At 38.3% G+C, this 26,978-nt stretch overlaps 1 protein-coding gene across 5 annotated transcripts in view; it reads left to right on the plus strand.

Moving 5' to 3' along the window:
• Window positions 1-16,567, plus strand: part of LOC112058072 (myosin-8) — a 188,925-nt gene extending 172,358 nt beyond the window's left edge. For 3 of the 5 annotated variants that reach the window (XM_024098744.2, XM_024098746.2, XM_052885183.1), the window contains 16 exons: window positions 2,421-2,801; window positions 4,531-4,837; window positions 5,383-5,591; window positions 6,107-6,213; window positions 7,102-7,234; window positions 7,935-8,039; window positions 8,742-8,905; window positions 9,409-9,619; window positions 9,995-10,204; window positions 10,419-10,655; window positions 11,023-11,208; window positions 12,035-12,562; window positions 13,601-13,789; window positions 14,491-14,559; window positions 15,396-15,475; window positions 16,142-16,567. In XM_024098744.2, coding sequence (XP_023954512.2) covers window positions 2,421-2,801; window positions 4,531-4,837; window positions 5,383-5,591; window positions 6,107-6,213; window positions 7,102-7,234; window positions 7,935-8,039; window positions 8,742-8,905; window positions 9,409-9,619; window positions 9,995-10,204; window positions 10,419-10,655; window positions 11,023-11,208; window positions 12,035-12,562; window positions 13,601-13,789; window positions 14,491-14,559; window positions 15,396-15,452 — 3,093 coding nt within the window. In that variant the 3' untranslated portion in view covers window positions 15,453-15,475; window positions 16,142-16,567. Of the gene's footprint in view, window positions 1-2,420; window positions 2,802-4,530; window positions 4,838-5,382; window positions 5,592-6,106; window positions 6,214-7,101; window positions 7,235-7,934; window positions 8,040-8,741; window positions 8,906-9,408; window positions 9,620-9,994; window positions 10,205-10,418; window positions 10,656-11,022; window positions 11,209-12,034; window positions 12,563-13,600; window positions 13,790-14,490; window positions 14,560-15,395; window positions 15,480-16,141 lie in introns of all 5 variants that reach the window. The other 2 variants (XM_024098745.2, XM_024098747.2) reach the window with 2 other exon arrangements.
• Window positions 16,568-26,978: the final 10,411 nt, after the last annotated feature.

The raw sequence follows: 26,978 nt of genomic DNA on the forward strand, positions 1-26,978 counted from the left end.
CTTGTCTGTAACAAGGTAGTTCATAAAGGCGTTATACTAATTTAAGCTTTAATAGCTCACAGTTCACAGTTTTACACTAAGGTCATGGGTGCGATCCTTGATTGTTGTAACCTTAATAGTTTAACAGTAACAGAGTCAGGCGTATTAAAAATGCGATTGAAAATAATCGAGGCTCGAAAGTTTTCGCCAGAGATCTGTCTATTGGACAGAGGCAGCTGACGCGTTTGAAGACCGAACACGGTAATCTAATTTCTTCCAAGCCCGAGTTATTAAGTGAGGTCGAGAAGTTCTATGGACAGCTATACACAACTACTCAGCAGCCTGTTGCCAATTTGGCTAAAGACCCCAGAGCCAAGTTGACCCGACACTATACCGAAGATATCCCGGACGTCAGCCTATACGAGATTAGTGTGGCTCTCAAACACCTGAAGAACAATAAGGCGCCAGGTGAGGACGGAATCACAGCAGAACTCCTGAAAGCGGGTGGAAAACCGATACTTAAAGTCCTTCAGCGATTGTTCAATTCCGTCATTCACGAGGGCACGACGCCTGAGGCGTGGCATAGGAGCGTGGTGGTTCTGTTCTTCAAAAAAGGTGACAACACCTTGCTGAAGAATTACAGACCCATCTCGCTGCTAAGCCATGTTTACAAATTGTTCTCGAGAGTCATCACGAATCGTCTCGCTAATAGGTTTGACGACTTCCAGCCTCCCGAACAAGCCGGTTTCCGAAAAGGCTTTAGTACCATAGACCACATCCATACGCTGCGGCAGGTTATACACGAGTACACGACTCACGAGTATAACCAGCCACTTTGCTTAGCGTTTGTGGACTATGAGAAAGCCTTCGATTCGGTGGAAACTTGGGCTGTGCTAAGGTCATTGCAGAGATGCCGAATTGATTACAGGTATATCCAAGCGTTGAAGTGCTTGTACGAAAACGCCACTATGTCAGTCCGTATTCAGGATCAGACTACGAGGCCAATCCAGTTGCAGCGAGGAGTGCGTCAGGGAGATGTGATCTCTCCGAAGCTATTTACCGCCGCACTGGAAGACGTCTTTAAGCTTCTGGACTGGAGCGGACTTGGCATCAACATCAATGGCGAGTACATCACTCAACTGCGGTTCGCGGATGATGTAGTCATCATGGCACAGACTCTGGATGACCTTAGTACCATGCTCAATGACCTCAGCAGCGTTTCTCAACAGGTGGGCCTGAAAATGAACATGGGCAAAACAAAAATAATGTGTAATGCTCATGTATCGCTCCACCCAGTTATAGTTGAGAACGCTGCACTCGAAATTGTAGACGAATACATATACCTAGGACATATGATCCAGTTAGGTAGGTCCAATTCCGAGAAAGAGGTGAACCGTCGAATCCAACTCGGCTGGGCTGCATTCGGGAAGCTTCGCGACATCTTTTCGTCCGAAATTCCTCAGTGCCTGAAGACAAAAGTCTTCGAACAGTGCGTGTTGCCAGTGATGACCTATGGTTCCGAGACTTGGTCGCTAACTATGGGCCTCATAAGAAGGCTTAGAGTCACACAGCGGGCGATGGAACGAGCTATGTTAGGAGTATCTCTGCGTGATCGAATCAGAAATGAGGAGATCCGCAGAAGAACCAAAGTCACCGACATAGCTCAACGAGTTGCGAAGCTGAAGTGGCAATGGGCGGGGCACATAGTTCGAAGAGCCGATGGACGTTGGGGTCCCAAAGTGCTGGAATGGCGACCCCGCACTAGTAAGCGCAGTGTTGGCCGACCCCCCACCAGGTGGACTGACGACATCAAGCGAGTCGCAGGGATTCGCTGGATGCAGGCGGCTCAGTATCGTGATGTTTGGAAGTCCCTACAAAAGGCCTATGTCCTGCAGTGGACGTCCATCGGCTGATATGATGATGATGATGATGAACAGAGTCAGGACTGATCACCGAGAGGTAGTAGTGCGATTCCCTCCCGTTGGACTATTATCGTAACCACTCCAAAAACACTATTCGACTAATTGGAGGGAATGTGCAATATTGGTTATCATCATCATCATATCAGCCGATGGCCGTCCACTGCAGGACACAGGCGTTTTGTAGGGACATACAAACATCACGATACTGAGCCGCCTGCATCTAGCGAATCCCTGCGACTCGCTTGATTTCGTCAGTCCACCTGGTGGGGGGTCGACCAACATTGCGCTTTGTAGTGAGGAGTCGCCATTGCCACTTCAGCTTCGCGACTCGTTGAGCTATGTCGGTGAGTTTAGTTCTTCTGCGGATCTCCTCATTTCTGATTCGATCACGTAGAAAAATTCCGAACATAGCTCGTTCCATCGCCCGCTGTATGACTCTGAGCCTTCTTCTGAGACCCATAGTCTTATGAGGCCAATATATTGGTTATACTAATAAGATTTTGTTTCATCTATTTTCAGGGTGCTAGGGACAACCTAACAGACTCGGACTCGGGCTGCGTGTCCCCAGGCTCTCGCATCAAAGACTCGGCGTCCCCCGAACTCAAGCGAATGGACTCCGGGTACAAATCCCCGCAGCCGAGCAGCCCCAACCCTCGAAGGCATCTCACGACGCCCCACGATGACTTCAAGGAAGACTTCGCCAAAGCACAGGTGTTAGCGGACATCCTGGACTCGGAGAACAGCGACTCGTTGAAGAGCAATCCGGTAAAGGAGCACCTGGAACAGATGATCCTGAACGCGGCTTCGGCGGAGGATAGAAGCTGCTTGGAACAGGTCTTGATGATGCTGTACAACTTCCAGGCGTTGAGCAGTTCTGTTAGTGAAGACGAGTGCTATCAGGTGAGCGTTGAGACCTTTAAATGTTATCTACTATAGTGTCTAGATCATAGTTAACTAGCCAACTAACTTAACTAATGGTGGTAGCAATTCTCTGCTGACTGGATACGTATTTGAGATGTGTTTGTAGACGAAGTGCCTTACGAACCTAAACATGATTTAATACGTACCGACTAATATCGTGGGCTCATACTTGGTGGCGGTATTCAACATGAAATGTTCCTCCATAAGTAGGGGAAGTCCGGGAGACTTGACCCCCTTTTTACTTAAACGTATTTAAAGTTGGATGTGTAAGTGGTAGCGACTTGATTTTTTGCAAGTAGAGCATATGTCTAAATAGGTATCGTTATACATTAATAGAATGGCAGTATGATAAATATATTGGGTGCTGAATTCCTTTTTTTGAAAAATGAGATGTGGCTCATGTCTCCCCAGCCCCTGGGAGAGTTGATCAGGGGATGAGGGAGACTTGACCATATGCATATAAATCAGAGATAATACTAAAAAACAACAGTTTTATTGAAAATATTTAATAATAAAACACACAAATGATTTAACAGAGTAGATAAAATTAGGAATAGGCACACACTTATGAATAACATTCAGCATAGAAAGCATTTAACATTCGTCTTTGTCAGTCAACCCAACGCAATCTTCATGAACATATCTTTTGCATGAATTACACATCAACTTTGTCAGTTTTTTCTGGAGTTCTGTTTGGTAAACTTCTTGCGGTTATAACCCTCTTTGGGTTTGTATCGAAACGGCATAATTTTCCTTAAAAGAATAATAAACAAATTAATTTCACTCAACATCACATACATTGATCTGACTTCTAGATCAGTAGCTTAAACACTCGTGACACGTTTAACATAATCAACAGTGGAATCACGAATACTACCATAATAAATACCAAGAGTCGCGGGTTCCATCCCCGCAATGTATTGCGGGGATGGAACACTGGCTGATCTGAATTGGACTCTGAACTGATTTCTTGGTACAGAAGCAGCGTTCACTAGCACTGTAACAAATGTGTCGTTAAACAATAGGTACCTACAATCAAATCAAATTCAAGCACAGCGCTGGAGAATTGAACCACTCATCATGTCTCCCTAACATGAGCCTGGTCAAGTCTCCCGCACCCCCCTTTGCCGTATTTAACAGAAGTTTTCTTGAAACTATTACAACTGTGGTTTAAACTGCTTATCTTAAGTAAAACTATATTCATCATTAAAAACAATACGATTAAACAACACCACTTACCTATAAAACTTTTTGATTTATGCGAAAATCCAAAATCGTTGATATTTTTACTTTTCTACCACGAAACCACGTTTACGCCGCTCGTTGCAAAACTGAACTGATGCCGGCCAAACTGGAGTCGTCATGATACGCGCCTCGTGTACGAGTATGACGCAAGCTGTCAACGGCGCCGGTCACGCGAAATTTAAATCGAAATATTTGAGGTGGTTCAAGTCTCCCACCTGAGCAAGTCTCCCGGTTTTCCCCTATATATGACATCCTATATTAAATCTTGGGCTACCTATTTGACCATATTCCCAGCAATTACGAGTACTACAAAATCTCGAAGAAACAGAAACTTTTTTGTTATTTTGAAATCTGTTAAAATATTAACAAGAAAATATCAACTCACTGCCAAAGTGACGGAAAAATGTCATCACAATCACAAACCATGTAACCCCAAAATTAAACAGTGAATCTCAATTTTCAGACAAAACCTAGAAGAATAAGTGATCTGAGACTAAAATCCGACATAGACATTCCATCGCACAAAACCCACAAGGCGATAGCAACTGTAACTCCGTACCAACAAAAGGGCTACAAATCGGAGTCACTGGAAAGTCTCTGCGAAGATCGGAAACCAAATAACATACTGCAAGAGAGCGGTATCTTCGAAGGCGTTGAGACAGAGTGCAGAGGCACTCAGACGGACAATAACGACAGCTTCGAATACAACGGTGAACTCAACACCGAAATACAACGACTGAATAGTATAAGGGAAAAGTTAGAGAAACAAGGTAACGCTAGAAGTTAAAGCAGTAGAAAAAGGTTTATAAAGTAGTAGTTTGGACAAACAGATAGCACAAGTGAAAAACCATCAATCGTAGTAGTGTAGTTATTCGTCGGATATGCTTAGGACTTGGTCGACATAGTTAACTTCTGAAAGTGATCGTTACAGATGTAAACATTATATCTCGAAGCCCATCAACCCGCAATGAAGCAGCTCCATATACCCTCCTTTATAAGGAGAAATAGCCTTAATAAGCCATTATAATAGACAAATAATGATGACTATGAAATCAACATACAACGCGTTTCCGACACCCTTAAACAAGGCATAGCACAGGTCATTTGCTTCATGCAGTAGCTGTGATGAAACAGACAACCCTTTACACAAGAATGCAGCAAAGCTGTTTTTCGGGTATCGGTGCTTATTTCTGCTGACGTTAGAAATAAGCACCAATACTACGTCCTTGACGAACTCTGGCTCAAAGAACTGTACTACTATTTTAGGTAATCAATAATAGTGACGTAGTTTAATTTAAGTTTAATGATTTTTTAGGAGTTAGAAATAGGACGCTAAATAAGGAGGATGGAGACAGCCTAGAATGCAAGTGTGTAAAGCTTGGAAAGAAACACAAACAGTATTACGAGAGGAGGCTAAAGTTTTTGGAGGGAAAAATATCGATATACGAAGCGGCACAAGACGTCAAGGAGGCCAAATTAGCGCAGAGGTTGCAAAAGGAATTTCTGCTCGAAACTAAAATACAGGTAATTTATACTGCAATATCAAAAATTATCATTAATTAGTGTTCTATCATTATTCGATATATTACTAACCAAGCTCTTTAATAAGAATACAGATCAACGGAAATTGTATTTTGCATAAAAAATTCTTTAGTTTTGTTTGTGTTATTAAGAAAGATTGAAAAATATTCTATGATTTTTCAATATATCACTAACGACGCTGTAAATAATAATACAAACATGAAATTAAGTATATCATGCATTTATTTTAGTTACATTTATTTGTAATTCAGAACTATAAGAGAGAATTGAGTATTCGAAGACTATTCAATATACTGACGTAAGAATAAATACACATAAAGATTAAAACTGCTGTATAAAATAAATGTTTTAATTACGTTAATTCGTAGTACATAAGTAATTTATACACTTGCTACGTCGCAAAGTGTTAAATATAATTGTGGTAATATAAAACTAGTTATTAAACATTAATATACATAGCAATAAGGTTTAATTTGTATGCAAATGACGTTTTGCAGGAACTCGAATCGCAGTTGTTAGACCTTCAAGATAAATATGAGAGGCTAGAGGAGGAGTGTTGTGAACTAGAAGAAATTGAAAATGATACACGATTACATTGGCAACAGTGAGTATATAGCTATTATAAATCGAAATGTGACGGAGCTGAGTCATAGATTATATAGATCTCATATCATATCATTAATAGAAATCATTTTAATAATCCCTTCACAATAATGTTAGAAGCAAAAAGAGGTAGATAGGTTATACGCGGACCGAGAGTAGCACGTTAAAACTATGCTAATTAGCAAGCCAGAGCTCAGTTGCTACACTGTCATCGCGCTGTTGACAACGCCGCTGAAATATTTTTTAGTTTATGTGCCAGTTGTAAACATGGAATGTGGTTTATGTAACCTATCTACCTCTTTTTTCTTCTAACATTGTCCCTTCATGTATTTAATTGAAAAAGGCATTACTTAGCAGTATTCAATATGAATTATTTAAGACCCATTCACCCAGACTAAAATCCTAGTTGAATTGCAAACTCAACAATGTACATCATCATTATCATCAACATCTGATTGTGATAACTGCAGATTATTAAAACATTTACCTCAAATCCTCCACTTTAGATTAGGATAGCAAGGTTTTTAGAAATTTTAGAAAGTACAAAGAATTGGCTTGGCTTGTTGTAGGCCATTAAAATAAACATTTAATTATGATGACGACGCAATGCTGTCGCTTTAATTAGATTTAAACATTTTAAGCAAATTCTACAAAGTAGAGAGACTTGGTCTTGTAGTGGGCCATTATAATAGCCTGTTGATGATGATGATGACAACTCAAGTAAACTGTTGATTGCGGATTATGATACTGTAAACGTTTTACCTGAAAATAAAACGGTTATTAAACATACTTACCTTACTTACTAAGGGATAGATACAATGGTATCTATAATTTGTTTAGGCTTAAAATTACAGTCAAGTTGTTTAATGCTCAATTAAATAATTTTTAGGCTTGAAATGGACTATGAGCTCTGTTCAGCGCAACTAAGAGACATGACGGAGCAGAGGGAGTGTTCGCGCGCGCAGGCTGAGAGACTCATGACGGAGTTGACCAAGAGAGAGTGCACGCTCAAAGCTAGAGAGGTAATAAACACATTTTTAACACGCTTATATTAGCTTCACTTGTATGTATGTCAGAAATTGCGATATATGTCAGAAATTGCGAATACATTGCGATGCGGAAATGCATTGTCTTTCCCGACTCATCGCTTTCTTGATTGTTTTAATACAAATAAAAAAAAATACTTAAACATTACACACATTAGCCCCAAAGTAAGCGTATAGCCTGTGTTATGCTTATTGGTACTAAGATAGCGGATTTTATTAACTACATATAAATACTTGTAAATATTGTATCAGTATACGCAGACACTGGAAAACACCCATGTTCACCACACAAATATTTTCCAGTTGTGAGAATTTTTCCTCTGATTGATGATGATTTTTTCCTCAACAATATACCAACCAAACATACCAAAAGATATACCTATCTTTTGGTATATCTTTTTTTATTGCTATATATATTTATTATATATATCCACGAAAAAGCCAGAAAATCAATATTACCCGCAGTATTAGTAAAAACTTATGTTCGAAAGTGGACGTCGGTTATAATATTACTTGTAACGCTCATATTTTGAAGTTGTGGTTATTAATAGCTATACATAAACAAGACTTAGTGTGAAGTAGAAAACTTGTATTCAGGTGGATATTTGTTGTCTGTGTTTACATCTAATACAATAAGTATTCTAATGTTAATAATTATATAATACTTTTGTTTCAGAATGAATTGCTATCGAGGTTGGACAGTTTAGAAAAAGCAGTACCAGCTCTTATAGCGTGGAATGTTTTGCGAGCTGTAGGGGCTACTATTTCATGTGGCAGTCAGGTAGGAGATTTATAAATTAAGCTGGTATTTATTGAACGTCTCATAATACGAAATATTTGAGGTTGTGTTCCACCCGACAAATATAAAACGGACAAGTTTAAATGCCTTTAAAAAATATTTATGTTACGCTTAAACGATGGTATGAATGCATAAAAAGTTAAACATGATTATTTATTTTATATTTAGGTACTCTCGATTACAAGCCCACCAGCTAATTTCTAGTAACGTGCGTATTTCAAATTCTGCTGACTATTTTTTTTTGTAATATTTGAAAATGGTTTTAAAATAAAACACCAAATACATGATGACAGAGTTAATGTTTAGTAATAATTACAATAGCCTGGCCAGAAATTTTAAAAAATAAGGGCGATATTTCTATGTTTAGTATTTATGTTAAGAAATTAGTTTTTGTATTTTCTACAAAATAGCGAGAAGTGACCTTTGAGTTGAGAAGTGACGGAGAATTTAATAAGCTACCGACCAGCATATTAATTCACTATCTTTGACGTATGCTAGTTGACATATACGAAATTGAGATTTTATGTAATAAATGTCATCCGCTGCTTACTGGTGGATATCATACAGTATGTAGATGACATTTTGTCAATTGATTTGATGTTTATTTTAATAGGTTGATAAAGAAAAGTGAGTAGGCCAGAAGATAACAATATTTTTTTAATCAAAGAAATTCTTTTATTACAGCGTGCTCTGATGAATCGCATGGGTTCACTCAACCAAAACCCGAAGGAAGTGGTCAAACAGTTGAAATACGAAAGTCAGAAAGAGTGTGGTACAGTCGTCGCCTACAACTATCTGCAAACTGCAGCATCACCCGCCACGAAAGAGTTGCAGAGCCAAATTGTTACGTAAGTCGATTCAGCAACTTCTTATTTTTTTTTTTTAATTTATTTCACGGCCTTGGATTTTTTACGGCTTTGGATACAAGTCCTTAAAGGCCGCAGCTTCTTATCATACTATATAGCCTTAGATTATGATCACATTGAGTATCGTCAATCATATCGATGTGTATGTAAACAATTTTTATAAAATTTGTTAAAATGGAAACTTTTTAACTCTATTAACAATTAATATTTTTTGTATATTTTGCAATTTTTCCGACGAATTAAAGTGGCATCGTTATTCAGAAGAGATCAATAAACATTTCACGTACGTTTTACTCCGAAACCGGAGCATCCTGAGTTACTTCTTTATGTTCAAATTGTTAGTATAAGTAACGTTGATAATTAGAAAATAAAAATTAGTTATTGTCAAAAAGAACTTCTGCAAATACTGCCGTTAGTCTATTTAATAACTTTATTAAACTATTTTAATAAAAATCATGATCATCAAAAATAATAATGAATTTCAGGTTATTGAGAGAAAAGAAAGAAGTTGAAAAGCAAACGGAGCGGTTAAAAGAATCATTAGAAAAGAAAGTAAAAGACTTGGAAGAAGAGCTAGAAACGACAAGAAGGCAAGTTGATGCGGCTGTTTGCGGGGCTGAATATAAAAAAGATAAATTAGAAGAAAAAATAGTAGATTTAGAAGATCAGATAAGGAAAGAAAAAGAAGATGGAGAGGTAACATATACCCTATAATACTAGTTGTAGTAGATTATACAAAGAGTGCTCTATTTATATTACAATATACAAGTTCAATATAAGTTTATCTCTTCATAAAACTACGACTTAAGTATAATTTAGGTAAATCTGACTCGGTAGCAAAAATTGCATTTTTTTTACTCTTTATGGAAATGCATTCATAACTTCTCAATTAAGAAGAAATTATTCGATATTTTTTATATTTTTTTCTATAAAGTTTCGTTTCGCTTAAAGATATTCGATATTTTTTATATTTTTTTCTATGTTGTTTTATTTCTGTTAGAAAAATAAAGTGGCAAAATGAAGGTGTTTGAGGTATTATCTATGGTATTCTATTGTTATTGCTGTTCACAGCTCCCGCCAGATCCGTTCACAGCATCCAAAATTCGAGCACTTTTGAACAGTGAGCAAGAATTAAAGAACAGAATAGCGGAGTTAGAGAGAAGAGAGACCGCATATTTGGAGATGTTGACTCAAGCTGATGATATGTGGGCGGAAATGGAAGGTGGTTATAAAAAGAAGATTGAAGAATCGCAAGCTACGGAGACACAGTTAAAGTGCAAAGTAGGTTTATTGAAGAATTTTGTTATTTCTAGGAATTTTATTGTATTGTACATATTACAGGAGCTTACAATTTTTCAGATTTGGGTAAAAGTCAGACCACTCTAAATAAAAAAGAAAAAATAAACAGTATATTATATATAACAGTTATTTATACAGTTAATAGTTACAGGCATTCTTTTTAATTGAATTACTTGATGATTTATGAATTTTTCAGGTTAAGAAATTAGAAACAGAACGAGATCAATGGAAGAACTGCTTTGAACCTTTAAAGAAGAAGCTAAGAGAAGTAGAAGAATCGGAGTCTGGTATGCGAATAGCTTTGGAAAAGGCCGAAAGAGATGCAAAAATACTCAAGAGTCAGAACAACAATTTAGCTGCAATGTTTGGAAAGGCAGATGCTGATTCAAAAAAAGCTGAGACTACTGTTAAGGCATTAGAAAATAAGTTTAAAGTAAGGAATGTTTTAGTAAACTAAAAGACACATGTGATTAAACACTGCCGGTTAATTTACTCATTCGACAATTATAAAATATTTAGCTAATTGTTGAGCTAAATTTAGTTCACTTGTTTTAATTTCGTATGCTCATATAACTTCAAAATGCTAAAATAACGCTATCTTGATATCTCATTGAAACTATTTTGATTTATTTCTGTTAGACTCGGGACTCCGAAACTATTTAACGAAGCTACGAAGTAATGGAGTATTTATATTTAGTTTAAAATTAGCTGCACAAGTGCACATACTGGTAGTTTTGTTGAATTAATTTTTACAAACTCATGCAAAAGAAGCCACAAATTGGTATTATTATTATTTACAGAAAGAAATTGAGCAGCTCCGCAAAATGAACAAACAATTGGACGAAGATCTGAAGAGTCATAGAGAATTGTCCAAAAAGACTGAAGTAAGCTTTATGGGAGACCTCGAATGTATCCGAAAGGAGTTAAATAGGGTGTGCAAGAACAATCAAGAACTGGAGGTTACTAATAGTGAACTTAAGGAGGAGGTAAGTGACATTTGTGAACATGTTTTTCAATTCCAAACGCACCATAAACGAAATAATAGAAATCGCAAGTAGACGATTCTTGTTTTATTAATAAAAATTAATGAAACAACTATCATAGTAAAATTAGAAATAGAAGTTGCACTTATTATAAATTCAAATATCAAATATTTAACAGTTCACTAGGTCTTTAGCACCTTTAACATTTTTTCTCCATCAAATGAATTCTGGTATTGGAATATCAAAATTCATTTTCCTGAAGGAAAGCAGAATAATTTCCCATTTTATTTAATTTTTAATGTTCCAATATTTTAACCTAAAGCTAAATACGATGTCTTACAGAAATGCTATCTTATTCATAATTTATATTATCGTGTTTATGTGTTTGTGCTTGTTTCTTAAGTAGAGCTTTAAGAGTAGTTTTTGTAGTAGTTAGAAATCTTTGGGTAATGGTGGTAATGGTATAATATTTAAAGCTTTAAAAACTATTGGTATAAAGTTGAATTAACAACTATTATAAAGTAATTTACCTATAACTTATTAAAAGTATTTTACTAAAATGTAATGAGACTTAACATAACACTTCTACGCTGAATATAATTTTGAATATGCTTTTGGCCGAAAAATGGTTCACTAAAAGTTCACCATAGACAAAAAATAAATTTTTTATCAATAGTTTTATACGCCGCTTTTGAATGTCATTTAGCATGATAATATATTTTGCTCGGGTCACGAAGACAGTGCATGTTCTGGACACCTGTGAATATCTGTATATATTGCATGGAAACAAGAAAAAGTACTTGTGGATTAAGGAGACATGTGTTCTCAGGTTGAATCTCTGGAAAAGCAGCTAGCGTTGACGCAGAAAGCCTTGAACCAATGCAAAAGGAAATGCGACGATAAACTAAAAACTATGAGCCATGAATTGTCAATAAAAACAGAAGAATTAGAGGAGTTGAGAAGTGAAACGATGAGGCAATCTTTTCACGCATCGCGAATAGATTTAAAGCCGGACAGGACGGAATACGTCGACGAAGGTTACTCTATTTACACTGCCGTACCAAAGAAGACTGATTACGGAAGAATGCATCATAGCATGAGTTATATAACGTCAGATTCACGGTGTTCGTGTCCGGCCATGAGAAGCCAACTAGTCAGCCAACTTATTGAGGATCTGTTTGATCGAATTCACAACACAGCAGACGACGACTTAACAAGACTGTGCAAAGAAATAGCGCCTGTTAATGGAAAAATTACCGCAGAAGCAAAAGCTAAAATCACAAATTACCTCTTAATGGCTATCTCCAAGGAGCTCATCAGGTCTATTGGAGATGCGGATGCAAAGACTGACAGTGAGGTGAGTATGATTTTACATGTTATGTTTAATTAAAAGATTGTGACTAAATTTGTTAATGCGTTAGATTGTGTGTCTAATATCAATTTACACTACAACTAATAATAACTTCACCCTCAGTTCCTGAAAAATACGAGATTCACCAGTTAACCTATTAAACAGTTAAAACTTTTTAGTTATAAATAAGTTGCAAAACTGTAAAATAGAAATTATCAAACATTTCAGGAACTGTGGGTTAACATTGGTTATGGATAACTTATAAACCATTTTTAATAGAAAAGTTGGAGAAGTATCTATCAAAAAATTAAATACTTTGATGCGAATTATTTTATCGAAATCCACAGTATTATCTGAATTGATCACATAAATAAACATAAACTGTTATAAACACAATATAGCGAAGTTGGAGTTATAGAACATTTTTCAGATATAGGTACTCTTTTGTAGTTTACAAATGGTAAAACGTATTTAAAAACGATTATTTCGCAAATACTTCAAACATGATACATCCTAACATCTAGGTAATGTTAGGATGTATATATGTTTAAGGCACATATTTTTTAGGAATGAGGAATTTTATCTTCGCTAATTTAAAACAGTGTTCCCCAGTTCAGGAACTCGATAAAGTTTCAGTTCTGTGACATTGTTCGTTTCCATGGCTGTCTTTAATGACGAAAAGCACATTTTAATGTTGGCGTCTTATAAACATAAGTCTAAATTCAAACAAAGGCGAATTTCGTCGACACGTGTAAAATACCAGAATTGGGCCTCAGTAAGTTAGGTCAAACATATTACTTGACGACCTAATTATAAGTTCAAACCAAGCTAATCTTTTACTCCGTAGCTATTTAGTCACCAGTTCCAGGCTTCCTCCTTAAATTTTAAATTGATTGTGAGACGTGATGAGATTGTGATACGTCCGGACGTCCTGCCTGGGACGCAATAGTCACGCACAAAAGCAGCTATGAATTAGATATAGATATAAATTGATTGGTTGCTAAAAGTTTGCTATTCTATTTATTACACATGTGAATACCGTAGGAATGGCAACGCGCGGTGTCGTCGATGACGTTCGCGCCGTACGCGTGCGCGGAGTCTGCGGCGCTGTCGGGTAACGCGGGAGTAGTGCGCGGCGCGGCGCGGCTCGCGAGCGTTAGTTGCGCGTGCGCCGCCGCCCGCCTGTGCGCCGCTTCGCCCGAGCTCGCTGACACTGTCAAGATTTGTCAAGAGGTGAGTTTAAGTTCCCTCGTGCCTCGGAGAGCCCGTTAAACTGTCGGTCCCAGTCATAATCATAACATCCGATAGTGACCGTTCAACATTAATCCCGCAGCGAGCAGCGTGGTGGTCCAAGTTCCATATCCTATCTCCTGTAAGAAGGTAGGCCTGACCCTGATTAAGTGGGCCGTTAAAACAGGCTAATATTGCACCTATTAGAAACTATGCTTAATTGTTGAGTTCAAAAATTTCTGATACCATGCTATGATCTAAACCATATGAACCAAATGACCGTTTTTGACAGCCACCGTGGCGCAGTGGTATCCGCGGTGAATTTACAAAACGGAGGTCCTGGGTTCGATCCTCGGCTGGGCAGATTGAGCTGTGGGCTGGCTAGTTACCACCCTACCGGCATAGACGTTCCGCCAAGTGATTTTGCGTTCCGTTACGATGCCGTGTAGAAATCGAAAGGGGTGTGGATTTTCATCCTCCTAACAAGTCAGCCCGCTTCCATCTTAGACTGTATCACTTACCATCAGGTGTCAGGTGAGATTGTAGTCAAGGGCTAACTTGTAAAGAATAAAAAAAGAATGTTGCTCAGGGTTTGTTATTTTAAGACTAGAAGATTCATAATCAGATCAGACTTAATGTTAAATGGACAATTGGACAACCTTCATCTACAAAGTAGTTTAATTATTTATTTTATTGTTTTCCAGGAGGTGTTGGAACATGGCGATGTTAAAATCATGGAGGAGCAACTGGCGAATGCGATCGAAAGTATTGTTGTGAGTATCCAGTCACTCTTGACTTTCACTTTTTCAAAGCGCTTGTAAAGATGTTTGAAACTTTTGAATTTTAGATTTTACACATCTTATGCCTAGATAGAATGATGCTGAGTGAGCGCTGAACATTGGCAAATGTAATCTTAATGTAATATATAGAGGTGCTTGGCTGCAATCATGCTTGACAGAAAGCGATGATGCAGCTCTTGACTTGAATTATGAACAATTAAATAACGATCTTTGATATTAATGTTATCATCATCACCATTTTGCAATCCCTGTTGGAGATAGTCCTTTCTTAAATAGAATCATGCCTTTATAATACTAGTTGTTTGCTATCGATGTGGAGCGATTAGTTACCTAGTTAGGGACCCCCAAAATTCCACTTGTCAACGTTCTACGATGGCGTATGATAAACAAAGGTAGATATAAATGAGCTACTGTTAAACGCTGTCTGAATCAAAAGAATCAAAATCAGTGATAGAGCTCAGCGAGTCGCAAAGCTGAATTGGTAATGAGTAGGGCACATAGTTCGAGGAGCCGACGGACGTTGGGATCCCAGGGTGCTTGAATGGCGACCCCGCACGCGCAGTGTGCCCCGACTAGGTGGAACGAGGACAAGCGGGTTGCAGGGAGCCGGTGGATGCTGGCAGCTCGAGCAGCTGTTTTGGAAGTCCATGTAAGACACTTATGTCCAGCAGTGGACGTCCATCAGCTGTTTATGAAGATGATGATGATGAAACGCTGTCTTTAAGTGATTCCCCTCCCATTTGGGATAAGTAAATTAGGTTTACGAATAAATATAATTTAGAAGTAAATGTTTTGTTATTTCATTTCAGAATTGTCCATCTTGTGCGTTGGGTACAAATGCGATAGTTTGGAGCACGGACGTCTAGTGCCGTCTAAGGTGCGAATTTATGTAAGTAGGTACATTTTGTCATACATTTCCCCTGCTTAACAGTTAGGTCTTCGGTTGTTTTCACATAAATTTTCCGCCCGTCCGCACTTAGACCTCCTTTATCTGATTCTCTAACAAATTCTATTTTTAGTGGACGTCTACTAACAATGAACTACCTCCCTGCCAAATTTGATATTTTTACGTCAAGTGGTTTTCGAGTTTTTGTGATGAGTGAGAGCTTTCGCTTTAACATGTAAAGATTCACCGCAAATTGTAGACCTTTTAGTTTACATAACCGTCATAGAATACCTTTTCATATTACAAATGTAATTTCTATATTGGTTAGATTTGTTTTCCCTTTTGTCTATGGATATGAAATAAATTTTGTTTGAATTCAGCGGATGTCAAGGGACAAGAAAGCAACTATTGCTCGCTTTCCAGAAACTCCATGTTGACTTTCGTTATTAACGTCTTCACGAGAATCGTTCAGTTTTAAACTTTAGAGTAGAGAATATTTTAAATCGACTCTTTCACCGTCCAGTCTAGAGTACCCTTGTGGGTGAGCATCCCACTTAAATGAACCTTAGTTAAAAGCTCAACGTTCTTGTATACTATGAGTAGCTGTAAATCTTGCGACATTGCATTATTTAATCAAAATAGTAACTAATGAGCTTTTGTTTGTTTCAGTTAACCTCCACCGACCTCAATCTGGTGCCTTCATTAGTGTAGCGAATTTAAGCGACCTGTATGTGTATATACACTGTATTATACTAAGAATAGAAGTCCTAAGTATAATAAAAATAATATCTAATAAGATAAACGTAAGCGAAGTCCACATATCGAACATAAAGAGTACCTTCATTTCGACTAAGAAACGACTAAAACATTTGTTTTTATTATTTTTATTTTTCATTAATTTATAATTTCCGTGCCAATTATTGTGTTTCTGTAAATATTAACTTTTAATCGCGAATAGCTTCTTTTTATTTCTAATTCTTAAATTGTGACTTGCAAACCGAGTTTTGCATTGCAAATGTATTGACGAAAAAATAATGTTATTAATTTTTAAAATATTAATTTCATTGGTTGGAATTAAACGAATATTTAATTTTATGATTTTGTTTTATTACATTTATATATGAAATCTTGAAAATTAGTCTAGGACTGACTTCCGTTAAAAAGAGGAACTATCTAGTGTTGTGTCCAAAAGTTTACCATTTAATTATTATTCTATCTGAAATTCACTTCACAATTATTAACAGATTTTTATGGAATTTTCACAAATTATAGTTTTTTCATAAAGAATGCAAAAAGTCTCTCTGTCTAAACACATTCTAAAACTGTATTCAACTAAAAAAGGATTACTGAGGGATCTGACGGAATCATATATCTGACGGAATAATTTAAAACTGAATCTGTCAAATGTTCGATTGACAGGACAATAATTTTAGTATAAAATATAAAATATAAAATGTACAAAAACAACAGTTGTTTTTAAACTATCTAACGATTATGTGCAATGTAATATGTAGCAATTACCAGTAATTACAATGTAAGTATTATTAGAAACCTTACTGACTATCAAAGTATTTAATATCGTAATAGTAAAAGTAGGCAGGTTCTTGTATTACAATTTAGATTTAGAAATTGCATTTGAATAGTAATGGTATGGTAATGGTATAGATTTGTCCAAAAAAGTTATTACTCTCGTCGTATTTCATAAATGTGTGTTAAAGATAAACCTTGTGTTCAGCATAATAGCATCGAATCTTGGGATTTTTTTGTGAATAAATAGTTCGAAACTGATTTTCTTTGCAGGTTTCAATACCTACAAAATCATGCTGTAAATGACTTAAGAATGACTTTACAACTATCAGACGATCACGACGATGTAACATCAGAATCTCTGACGGGTCATATGTCAACAAATAATATGGAACAAGAAATCTCTTCGCGTGTTGGATCTTCATGCTCATGTCCAATGTGCAGTTCAATTGATTGTTTTAAAGTGAGATATGAGAATTCTAATCGATTATGCACATGTCCAAATTGTAAAGACATATTTCTTATACAAAAATTGTCAAAAAATAAACTTGAGGATACCAGTGAGATTAAAACAAAAAATAAAAATAATAACATGGAAAATGCCAACAGTAATAGCAATAATGCAAGCATACAATCTAAAGTATATAATTCCAAGGTAGCTGAAAAAAATTATGACGAAGATAAGCAAATAAGCCCAATTAGCGAAAATGGTGATTCACCGAATAAAATATCTAACTTCGATATTTATCCTGATATATCTAATAGAATTAATAAAGATAGTAACAAAGCTTTGTTAAATATGAACACAGAAAAAGATTTAGCAATTAAAGACTTTTATGAACAAAGTCCTAGTGAAGCAACGAAAAATATCTTAAAGGAAGATATTCAGAAAGAAATAACCGATGACAATAGTGAGATAACAGCAAACGATATTAAGGATGATAAGCAAATAAATTTTTACACTAAGATTATAATTGATTCTAATAAAAAATGTAATAAGAGCAATAATTGTTGTGAAGGAACTACAACAGAGAAAAAAATCCATGAGCATGATGAGCAAACAGATACGTTATTGGGACAAGTTAAAAAATATTTCTTGCCAACAAATGACAACACAAAGCAAAACAAAACAGATGATGAAAGTTGTTGTGAAAAATTAGAAAAAGTGTTAAATGTAGATAAAAAAGATGCTAATGAAAGTACCTGCTGTAAAAGGACCAATGACGTAAGTTGTCGTAAAGTAAATAAAAAAGTAATTAAAGAATATAAACAAAAAGATACGCTTTATAAAAATGTTAAAAGCAAAAACTCAGAAATTAAATTACGTGAGCGTACAAAATTCATTTATAAAGATACTACTTTTCTTAAAGATAATGTGAAAAAATGCGAAGAATCTTACACTCGGAACTACAGTGTAGCAATGACTTATAAACGAAGCAAAGAGAAAATAGAATCCGAAAATCCTACTGCTAGATTGAGTGCTCAAGTAATGAATTTACCATGTCAGGAGCTTGAAAATTTCTTGTCAATGCCTAAAACAGCTTGCTCGTTAACTACAAATACAAATACAATTATTACAGTGCAAGACTTTGTATCTAAATTAAAAGAAATATTCAAAGCTTGTAGTTGCAAAGTCTGTGAATGTGTACCCGGGTTTTCTAACAATAATGGACCAACAGAATATACTTGTGGTTCTGATGAAGCTAACCACACAGATAAACATAACCCTCTGCAAGATATCCACCACATATACAGTGACTGTATTGAATTAACTCACTCCGGATGCGCATGTTATCGCTGTGATAGAAAAGATTGTCGAGGTGTGTGGAAAAAAAAGGGTCCTCCGGACTGTGATTGTAAGCCTTGTGATTGTGTAAAATTCACTACAAGTGTTACAAAACCTTGTAACTGTGAGCCTTGTCAATGTGCAGAATGCACACACGTGAATTTTCAAAAACCTCGTTCAGTTACAGTCGCTCACGTGCAAGGAAATTTTCAACAAAACATGTGTCAATGTGAACCATGTGACTGCGTACAATGTACACACAATTATGGAGCGATGGTGTCAAGTATGATGCGGGAGGCATCAACGAGTATGGTGCCACAAAGAGATTGCTATTGCGAGAGTTGCGTCAATAGAGCCTGTCAGTTGGACGGTGTGAATTGTAGATGTGCAGCACAAAGTACATTCATGAGGAAACCAATTAATAGAAGTGTTCGTGACTACGATCTTCGTCGAGCGATAATAAGTGAAAATAATAATTATCGAAAGACAAAACACAAAAAATTTAAAAATTGCGACACAATAGCTATGTATACGTTTTCTAATAACTCAAACCCTGTCTATAATACATTTAGACATGACAGTATCTGGTTGGACTGTGATTGTATCTTGTGTAAAGACCTAAAGAGAAGCAAGCAAAGTATTGCGTATTTATTTGAAGATTTTCCGCCCGTCTCCGCGAATTTATCCCATCAATCGTTTAGTTCATGTAAATGTCAGCATTGCGAATGTCAAATTTGTAGCATAAACAAAAAAGCAGTAACATATACAAAAAATACTGTTAATTATATCGGCCAAAGTAAATATAGTTTCAAAGACGAGCTAGCTGACAATCTGAATGAGTTTTGTAAAAATTACAGTAACATTTCACGCGATTCTTTTTATCCATTGAGAAAGGGAAAGGTATTGACGCCATCTATGTTTGAAGCTAGGATACATTCTTATGCACAATCTAAAACCCAGTCTAGTTCGTCAGTTATGAAAAAACCTTTGCCAAGTAAATCAATTTTGAGGATCACTGGACAGAAATCTAATAGAAAATTACTAGGTTCACAAAATGTAACCATTGGTCATTTTGGATCAGTACAAAAAATCTATGACAGCAAAAATAAACAGCTGGAGAACCTAAATTTGAAATCTATAGATGATCTGAATAACTCTAATATAAATGCTGTTTCAAGGCAATATGATAACACCACAATTGAAAGTAGTACAGATCAATACGATACGAATGTTAAAAAATCTTTAAGTAGTATTGCGTATTCTTCAACAAGTAATATAAGCAAGTCTTTAACGATAATTATGAATAATTCAAAGAATAATGTGCTTAACAGTCAAAATTCCATGACTCGTCAGTCAATAAGTGTTAAAACTAACAACGACTTAGATCTTTTCTGTAAAAGGATTTTAAGTTTTGAAAAATCCATATCTCATTTGCAAGAAGATATATCGCGAAATCTAAAATGTCTACTAGAAATCCGTTCAAAAAACTTAATTTTACAAGAAAAGCTACATTCTGATACTCACGAGGTTAACATGATTGGTTCCAAGATGGTTGTTAATTTAGATGAAAACCCAATAAATAATACAGGAATATCAAAAGTCAATGACAATTTTCTCAATAACATAGATTTAGAACATACTGCAAATAAAAGTCATGATACTATACATTCCGATAATGATAACTTTAGTAAAGGTGATAACAAAATATACACCAATCCAGTAAAAACGCATCGAGTAAGTTTGAGGAAATTAAGGAAGAAAGTTTTAGGATCGAGAGTTAAAAAAGTGACAATAAATTCAGAGAAAAACATCACCGAGTTCTTACGTAATCATCTCAAAGAAAATTGTAGAAAGCATCAAATCAGAAATAAATTATTGAACCATGAATTGAATACTAAGTCTACAAGCACAATCTATGAAAATTTTTTTGTGGGCGAGCATAAAAATTTGCATATCGACAACAATGAGGAACATCCACAAATGGTTAGTGCAAAATGGGCCTTTTTCACCTACTTATTTAGCAGTCACGGAAAATTAGAAGGTGTATATGAACAAGTTAACGTTTTGATGCCGAACAACATGATGTTTGTTGACATGATATTTCTAAATAAATCAAGTAAACATTGCAGAAGTTATAAGCAATTTACTAAATGATATAAAAAAGTATAGAAAAGGTTTGGTTTCCTGCAAATATCTTTTTTTAATTAAAAAGAAAAGGAAATTCTCTACTATAACTGCTATAAAGAGTTGGTGAAAAAAGCTCGTCCCACTATTTCTACGAGTAGATATGTACACGAAAATTTCGTATTAATGCTTCAGTGTATTACACAAATTGGGCTTATTACTTTTAGATGGGTCCTGACTCTCGATTGATAAACTACAATAATTTTCAGGAGAATTATCAAAAAGCTGCCAAACTGTTGTCCGTACTAAATAGTTTAGATAATGTAAACAATACTTCGGTAACACATACAGGCGTGTGTACTATACCAGCCATAGCATTGAACATTAAGCGCAGCATACAATGTACTTCTATGCAAACGGATGAAGCTCTAGAACCTTCAGCTTTGGTAATACAAAACATAAAATAATTCTGCATAAAACCAAACATTTACCTAACATTCATCGACTTCTTTTAAACCGCAGTTCTTAATTTTTAGTCCCCTATTTGCTAGAAACTGTGTACTCATATACTATTAATGCAGTTCTCAGGTTTAAATTATTTAAATAGCCTCATTATGAGTGCTCATATATGCTCATTTATGTGTATTATTACAACACAAAACACTGTATCTTCAGATACAGTGTCATACAATTCAGCCGATGTCATAGTACGGCTGAATTAGCGTAGGACGATTTCAAAACTACAATGTTTCATATTTTTAAACTTTATTTTAGTACCTGTTTACTATTTATCAAGTTTGTCGGGGTTCTGTTGCTACGTACAATTTTTATGGTTGTTTCTTCAGAATAAACTACAAACTGAAGTGAGTAAGTTGCTGAATTCGCCACTACTGCAACTGGACTGCGTTAAAAGATTACTTCAATGTAATGCCAACCAATCAAACAAAGTGGTTAACGAGATACGAGTAAATCCTTTTGAGGCGAAGGTAAGCAATAGATCTCATTCTGAGAGGAGACTTGAGTTTTGCAGTGAGCCGAATATATGGGTTGATAATGATGAAGCAATAGCAAAAAGTTTGCTAAATTCTTTGAATTTATTTCTGGTTCACAGGCGATCTTATTACAGTGTAGTTAGCAAAGTACTCAGAAATTGATTAAAAATAAGAAAACCAATGTTGAAAAAATGATGTAATGATTCACAATATTTGTCAGGACAGTTTAATTAATAAATCAAATCGAAATGTAACCAAAATACATTTCACTACTCGAGACTGAGATACATTCTCCCTGCCTAATTCAGCGTAATCCGAGAGAGATTACTCCACGAGAGATGTTGGCGGATAGACCACTTCCAGAACACTGAAACGAACGCCTTCTAAGTTGTAACACCAGTGGCTCCTGCCCGGAAGCGCCACTGACTAATTACTTCACGGAAACAGCTCGCGCCACGGAAACAAATCACGCCACCTAGCGTCGGCACGAGCCAACACGATCGACCACGTCGATCGAGCGACGTCATATCCGTCTCAGACTACTATTATACTAAAGTGTTTTTCAGATACCATGGGTACAGTGACTTATGACGTTCATAATGCGTAAGTTCTATTATCGTGCATTCTTGCAAACTTTCAAAAATAAAACAAACTGTCACCGTACCCATGCTATCTGGAAACACTGTACAGAATAATAATTAAACTTCTATTCGTATGTGAATAAACTGCTCAAAACAAAAAAATAGGAAATTCTTTGTAAGAAGTTTGTAGTGCAACAGCAGTTAAGCATAGGTACGTACTTAAATATTATATAAGTTATATTTTTGCAGAGCAAATTAAACTTGACATTGAAAAAAGGTTGCAGTGAAGCTGCGTCCCAGACACAGAGACTGACATTATTTGTCGAAAAAGAAATAAACTGCAATATGAGTCAATCATCGCAAATGTCATACTTGGGAAATCAGTCTCAGAAGGTTTACTTTACCCTCTATGCGATCATTATATGTGATTATTTTTGGTATTGGTATCTAGATCACCATCATCATCATTGTCAGCCGATGGACGTCCACTGCTGGACATAGACCTCTTGCATGGACTTCCAACGGTCGTGAATCGCCAGCATCCAGAGGCTCTCAGCAACCCGTTTGATATCCTCGGTCCACCTAGTTTCATGAACCCATATGCGGCTCACTGCCGAGCTCGAGTCTCTCTTTTAGAAAGAGGGGGGGGGGGGGGAGAGTGGTGGTTTAAAGAGCAATATTCCTTCACCGTTTGAGACACGTGATATTTAATTTCTTAAAATGCACACAACTGAGAAGTTGGAGCTGCATGCCCCGGACCGTATTCGATCCCACACCCTCGAATCCTCCTCCCTCCCTCCCTCGGAATCGGAGGCAGAGGTCATATCTACTGGGCTACCAGGGCTCTTTATGATAAAGAGTTTGCGTTAGTTGTATTTAGGAAATTCAGTCCTAAAATCCCGGATCATTTTACTGAATTGTACTGAATTGAAATCCCAATAAGTATACAATTTGATTCTTTAGTATTTCGATTGATTTGAGAATGTAATCAGCGTTTTGGTTTAATATTTTTATAGTCCTTCGGAAGAAACTGTGAAAGTTTAAAAGCCAGTTTCCTGGGTTTACAAAGAGTCTCAGATCACAGTGATGTGCAGTACGTCCAGGGTTATGAGGTAACTGATGGTTTTTTTTTATTGTTTACAAGTTAGCCATTCACTACAATCTTGGATTGCACCATCAGGTGAGATTGTAGTCAAGGGCTAACTTGTAAATAATACAAAAAAAAACTCACCTAATGCTAAGTGATGATGCAATCTAAGATGGAAGCGGGCTAACTTGTTAGGAGGAGGATGAAGATCCACACCCCTTTCGGTTTCTACACGACATCGTACCGGAGCGCTAAATCGTTTGGCGGTACGCCTTTGCTGGTAGGGTGGTTTACCCACGGCCGAAGCCTCCCACCAACCAGACCAGGACCATTTAAGAAAATCTCAATCGGCCCAGCCGGGGATCGCACCCAGGACCTCCGTTTTGAAAATCCACCGCGCATACCACTGCGCCACTTAGGCAGTCAGTTTAATAAAATACGTGAAATTATGTTTATCACAAATCATGCTAAATTACAGCTTTCCAGTAGTCTCTGCGCTAAACCGCGGACAGACGGACGTATAGACAGACTGAAATGACGAAACTCTAAGTGTTCCTTGTGGACTACGGAACCCTAAAAAATAGTCGGGAGGAAAATAGGTACTGAATAAAAGCATGTTTTGGCTCTAAGTGTTAATATCAATTTGCAGCTACAAGTCGATGGGCGTGCTATGCAGAAGATCCTCAGCCCAACCAAATGTATGGCCGATCTTGGCAGCCGTCCCGTGCGGTCGTCTGTCCTCGCCTATGCAGGTTTTCGATCCCACGGTGGAGGCCACCAATATTGGTTCTTCTTTTGAGAGGGTGCTAGTTTTTCTAGTACTGTCTTGACCACCGATTTCGTTGTGCTGTGTTGTGTTGTGTTCTGCGTTGTTCTAGTGTAGTTAAGTGGTTCCGGACCGTGAGTACACTAGAATAAGAGTAGGTACACCCACGTCACCTAAAGGCGTGGACCACTAGGGCCACACAGTAGGTACTCACCTCCCCGCCCCGGTGGGGAGGCCCTGTTAGTTCCGGGGTCCACTATGGACCCCAACTCCGTTCCGCCGCCGTACTTGGAGGCCCTCTTCAAGGACCTCCGAGTTAAATTTCCAGGCTATCTGGAAAGTTTTATGTCTTCGCAACCGATTGCGTCTCAAACCGTGACTTTGACTCAAAGTCAACCCCAATCAGGTAGTCCCCTTCCGGGAAATGCCGCCGCGTCCCCCGCTATCCCCGCAACCCCCGCGCCACTCGTGACCCAGCGCCACGTGCTACCTGCTCAGGTAGTGCGCCCGCCGCTGGGCAGCCAATCCGCGGCCCGCGACCCACGTGTCTCGGCCTCGGGTCGCCCGGCAACACCGATTCCGGCTCCGTCCGTAGGGCCTAGCGCGCCTAACGCACTCCCCGGGCCCTCAGCCCACCCAAAGGGCACTTTGCCACCCTCCCGCGAATCTATGACTCGCACTCCGACCAACACGGTCCATAGGCCTTCCGCCATGGACATTTGCGATATCCCAGAGTCGCAGGGCTCACCGGCTCCAGTTGACGATGGCTTCACCGTCGTCGTAAGTAATCGAAAACGGCGAAAGGCTACTAAAACCGACGCTCAGCCCACTACCACTAGCAAGGTCACTGTGACCGAGAGCCAAGCTCGGTCACAAACCTTATCCAATTCAGACTCCGAAAGTGAGGACTCTCCTATGGAGGAACCTCGCAAGGAGAAGATCCCCCCAATGTTTATTAGGGACAAGGACGCATGGGCAAACAAAATTGTCCCCATGCTAATAAAAAACAATATCCCTATTCCAAACGCCCAGCTTACCACCTTAGGTATTCGTGCGGAATGCGAGTCATCCGGTGACCATAGGCGTCTGACAGCTTTATTGAGGTCAAACTCAATAGGCTATCACACTTACGCTCTGAGCGATGAGCGAGTCCTCCGCGTAGTAGTCCGCGGTCTCCCCAAGGAGCTTGATACTGAGCTCATCAAAGCCGACCTGCTTAAACAGGATCTCCCCGTCCAGGAGGTACACCGAATGTACCGATCACGCTCAAAAGAGCCGCTAGACCTCTGTCTAGTGATCCTCGAGCTCTCTCCTGAGGGCAAGAGGATATACAACTTGAAGGCGATATGCCACCTCTCTGGCCTCTCCTTTGAGAAGCCCAACAACCGTGGCCGCATAGGTCAATGTCATAGATGCCAGACCTATGGACACTCTCAAAGGAATTGTTTTGCCCGTCCCAGGTGCGTTAAGTGCCTGGGAGATCACGGCACGATAGATTGTCCCCGCAAGGAACGGATCGCTGAAGTGCCCCCAAGCTGCGTGCTGTGCGGCGAAGCCGGCCATCCCGCGAACTATCGCGGATGCCGGAAGGCCCCACAGCCAGGCAAGCGAAGGGGCAGGGCAGCGGGCCGCAAACCGGCGGCACCCAAAAAGCCCGCTCACAGGTTTGTTCCAGCGCCGGTGCCTACCACCAACGCTTGGAACAAGCCATTGTACGGAGCGCCTAACGCTCCTAGTGCGGCACCGGCTTCTCCGGTCGCCAAACAGCCCCCGAGGGCCGCTCCTGCGGCCCAACCCCCTCTCTCGGCCCCTCAAGCCTCGTCCAAACCTTCATACGCGACTCACTCCTTCTCGGATGTATTCCGTATGGAAGAATACGATCTCTTCATTGAGAAATATAAAGTAGACCCCCTAAGGGCAATAGGCGAGCACAGTATCATGCTCCGCGCGATCGAAAACTATAAAAATTTTCTAAATGGCTCACAACGGTAGATTAAAACCACATTCCCTGACTGTCGGCTTCTTCAATGCAGACGGGCTCACCGATAAATTACTCGAGGTCCGCGAATGGATAAGCGACCACAAACCGGACATCTTTCTGGTGCAAGAGACCTTCTTGAAACCTAGCCTTCGCGATCCCAAAATAGGGAATTACCTAATGATTAGAAACGACCGGACCACCCAAAGGAAGGGAGGTACAGCTATATATCACAGAAGGGCTCTTCACTGCACTCCTCTTGATCCTCCCGAGCTTACTAACATGGAAGTCTCAGTATGTCAGGTCAGTATGACCGGCCATCCGCCGATCACACTGGTTTCAGTTTACCAACCCTGCGGTAAACGTCTCTTAGAGAGTGACATTCAGACACTCCTCTCCTTAAGTGACTCCGTCATTTTGGCCGGTGACTTTAACGCTAAACATACAAGTTGGCTCAACGCTTATAATAACACTAGCGGCAACACTCTAAGAAGACTGACTGACCGCGACGATGCTAATTTCATTTTGCTCACCCCCGACAAACCAACACGTTACCCGAGACTGACGGACACACGAAACCAAACTCCGAGCGTACTGGATCTGGCACTCGTAAAGAACATCACTCTTGAAGTGAGTCCTTTGGAGGTGTTCTCGGATCTGGCCTC

This window comes from Bicyclus anynana, chromosome 13, assembly GCF_947172395.1.
Source record: "Bicyclus anynana chromosome 13, ilBicAnyn1.1, whole genome shotgun sequence".
NCBI classification, from domain to species: domain Eukaryota; kingdom Metazoa; phylum Arthropoda; class Insecta; order Lepidoptera; family Nymphalidae; genus Bicyclus; species Bicyclus anynana.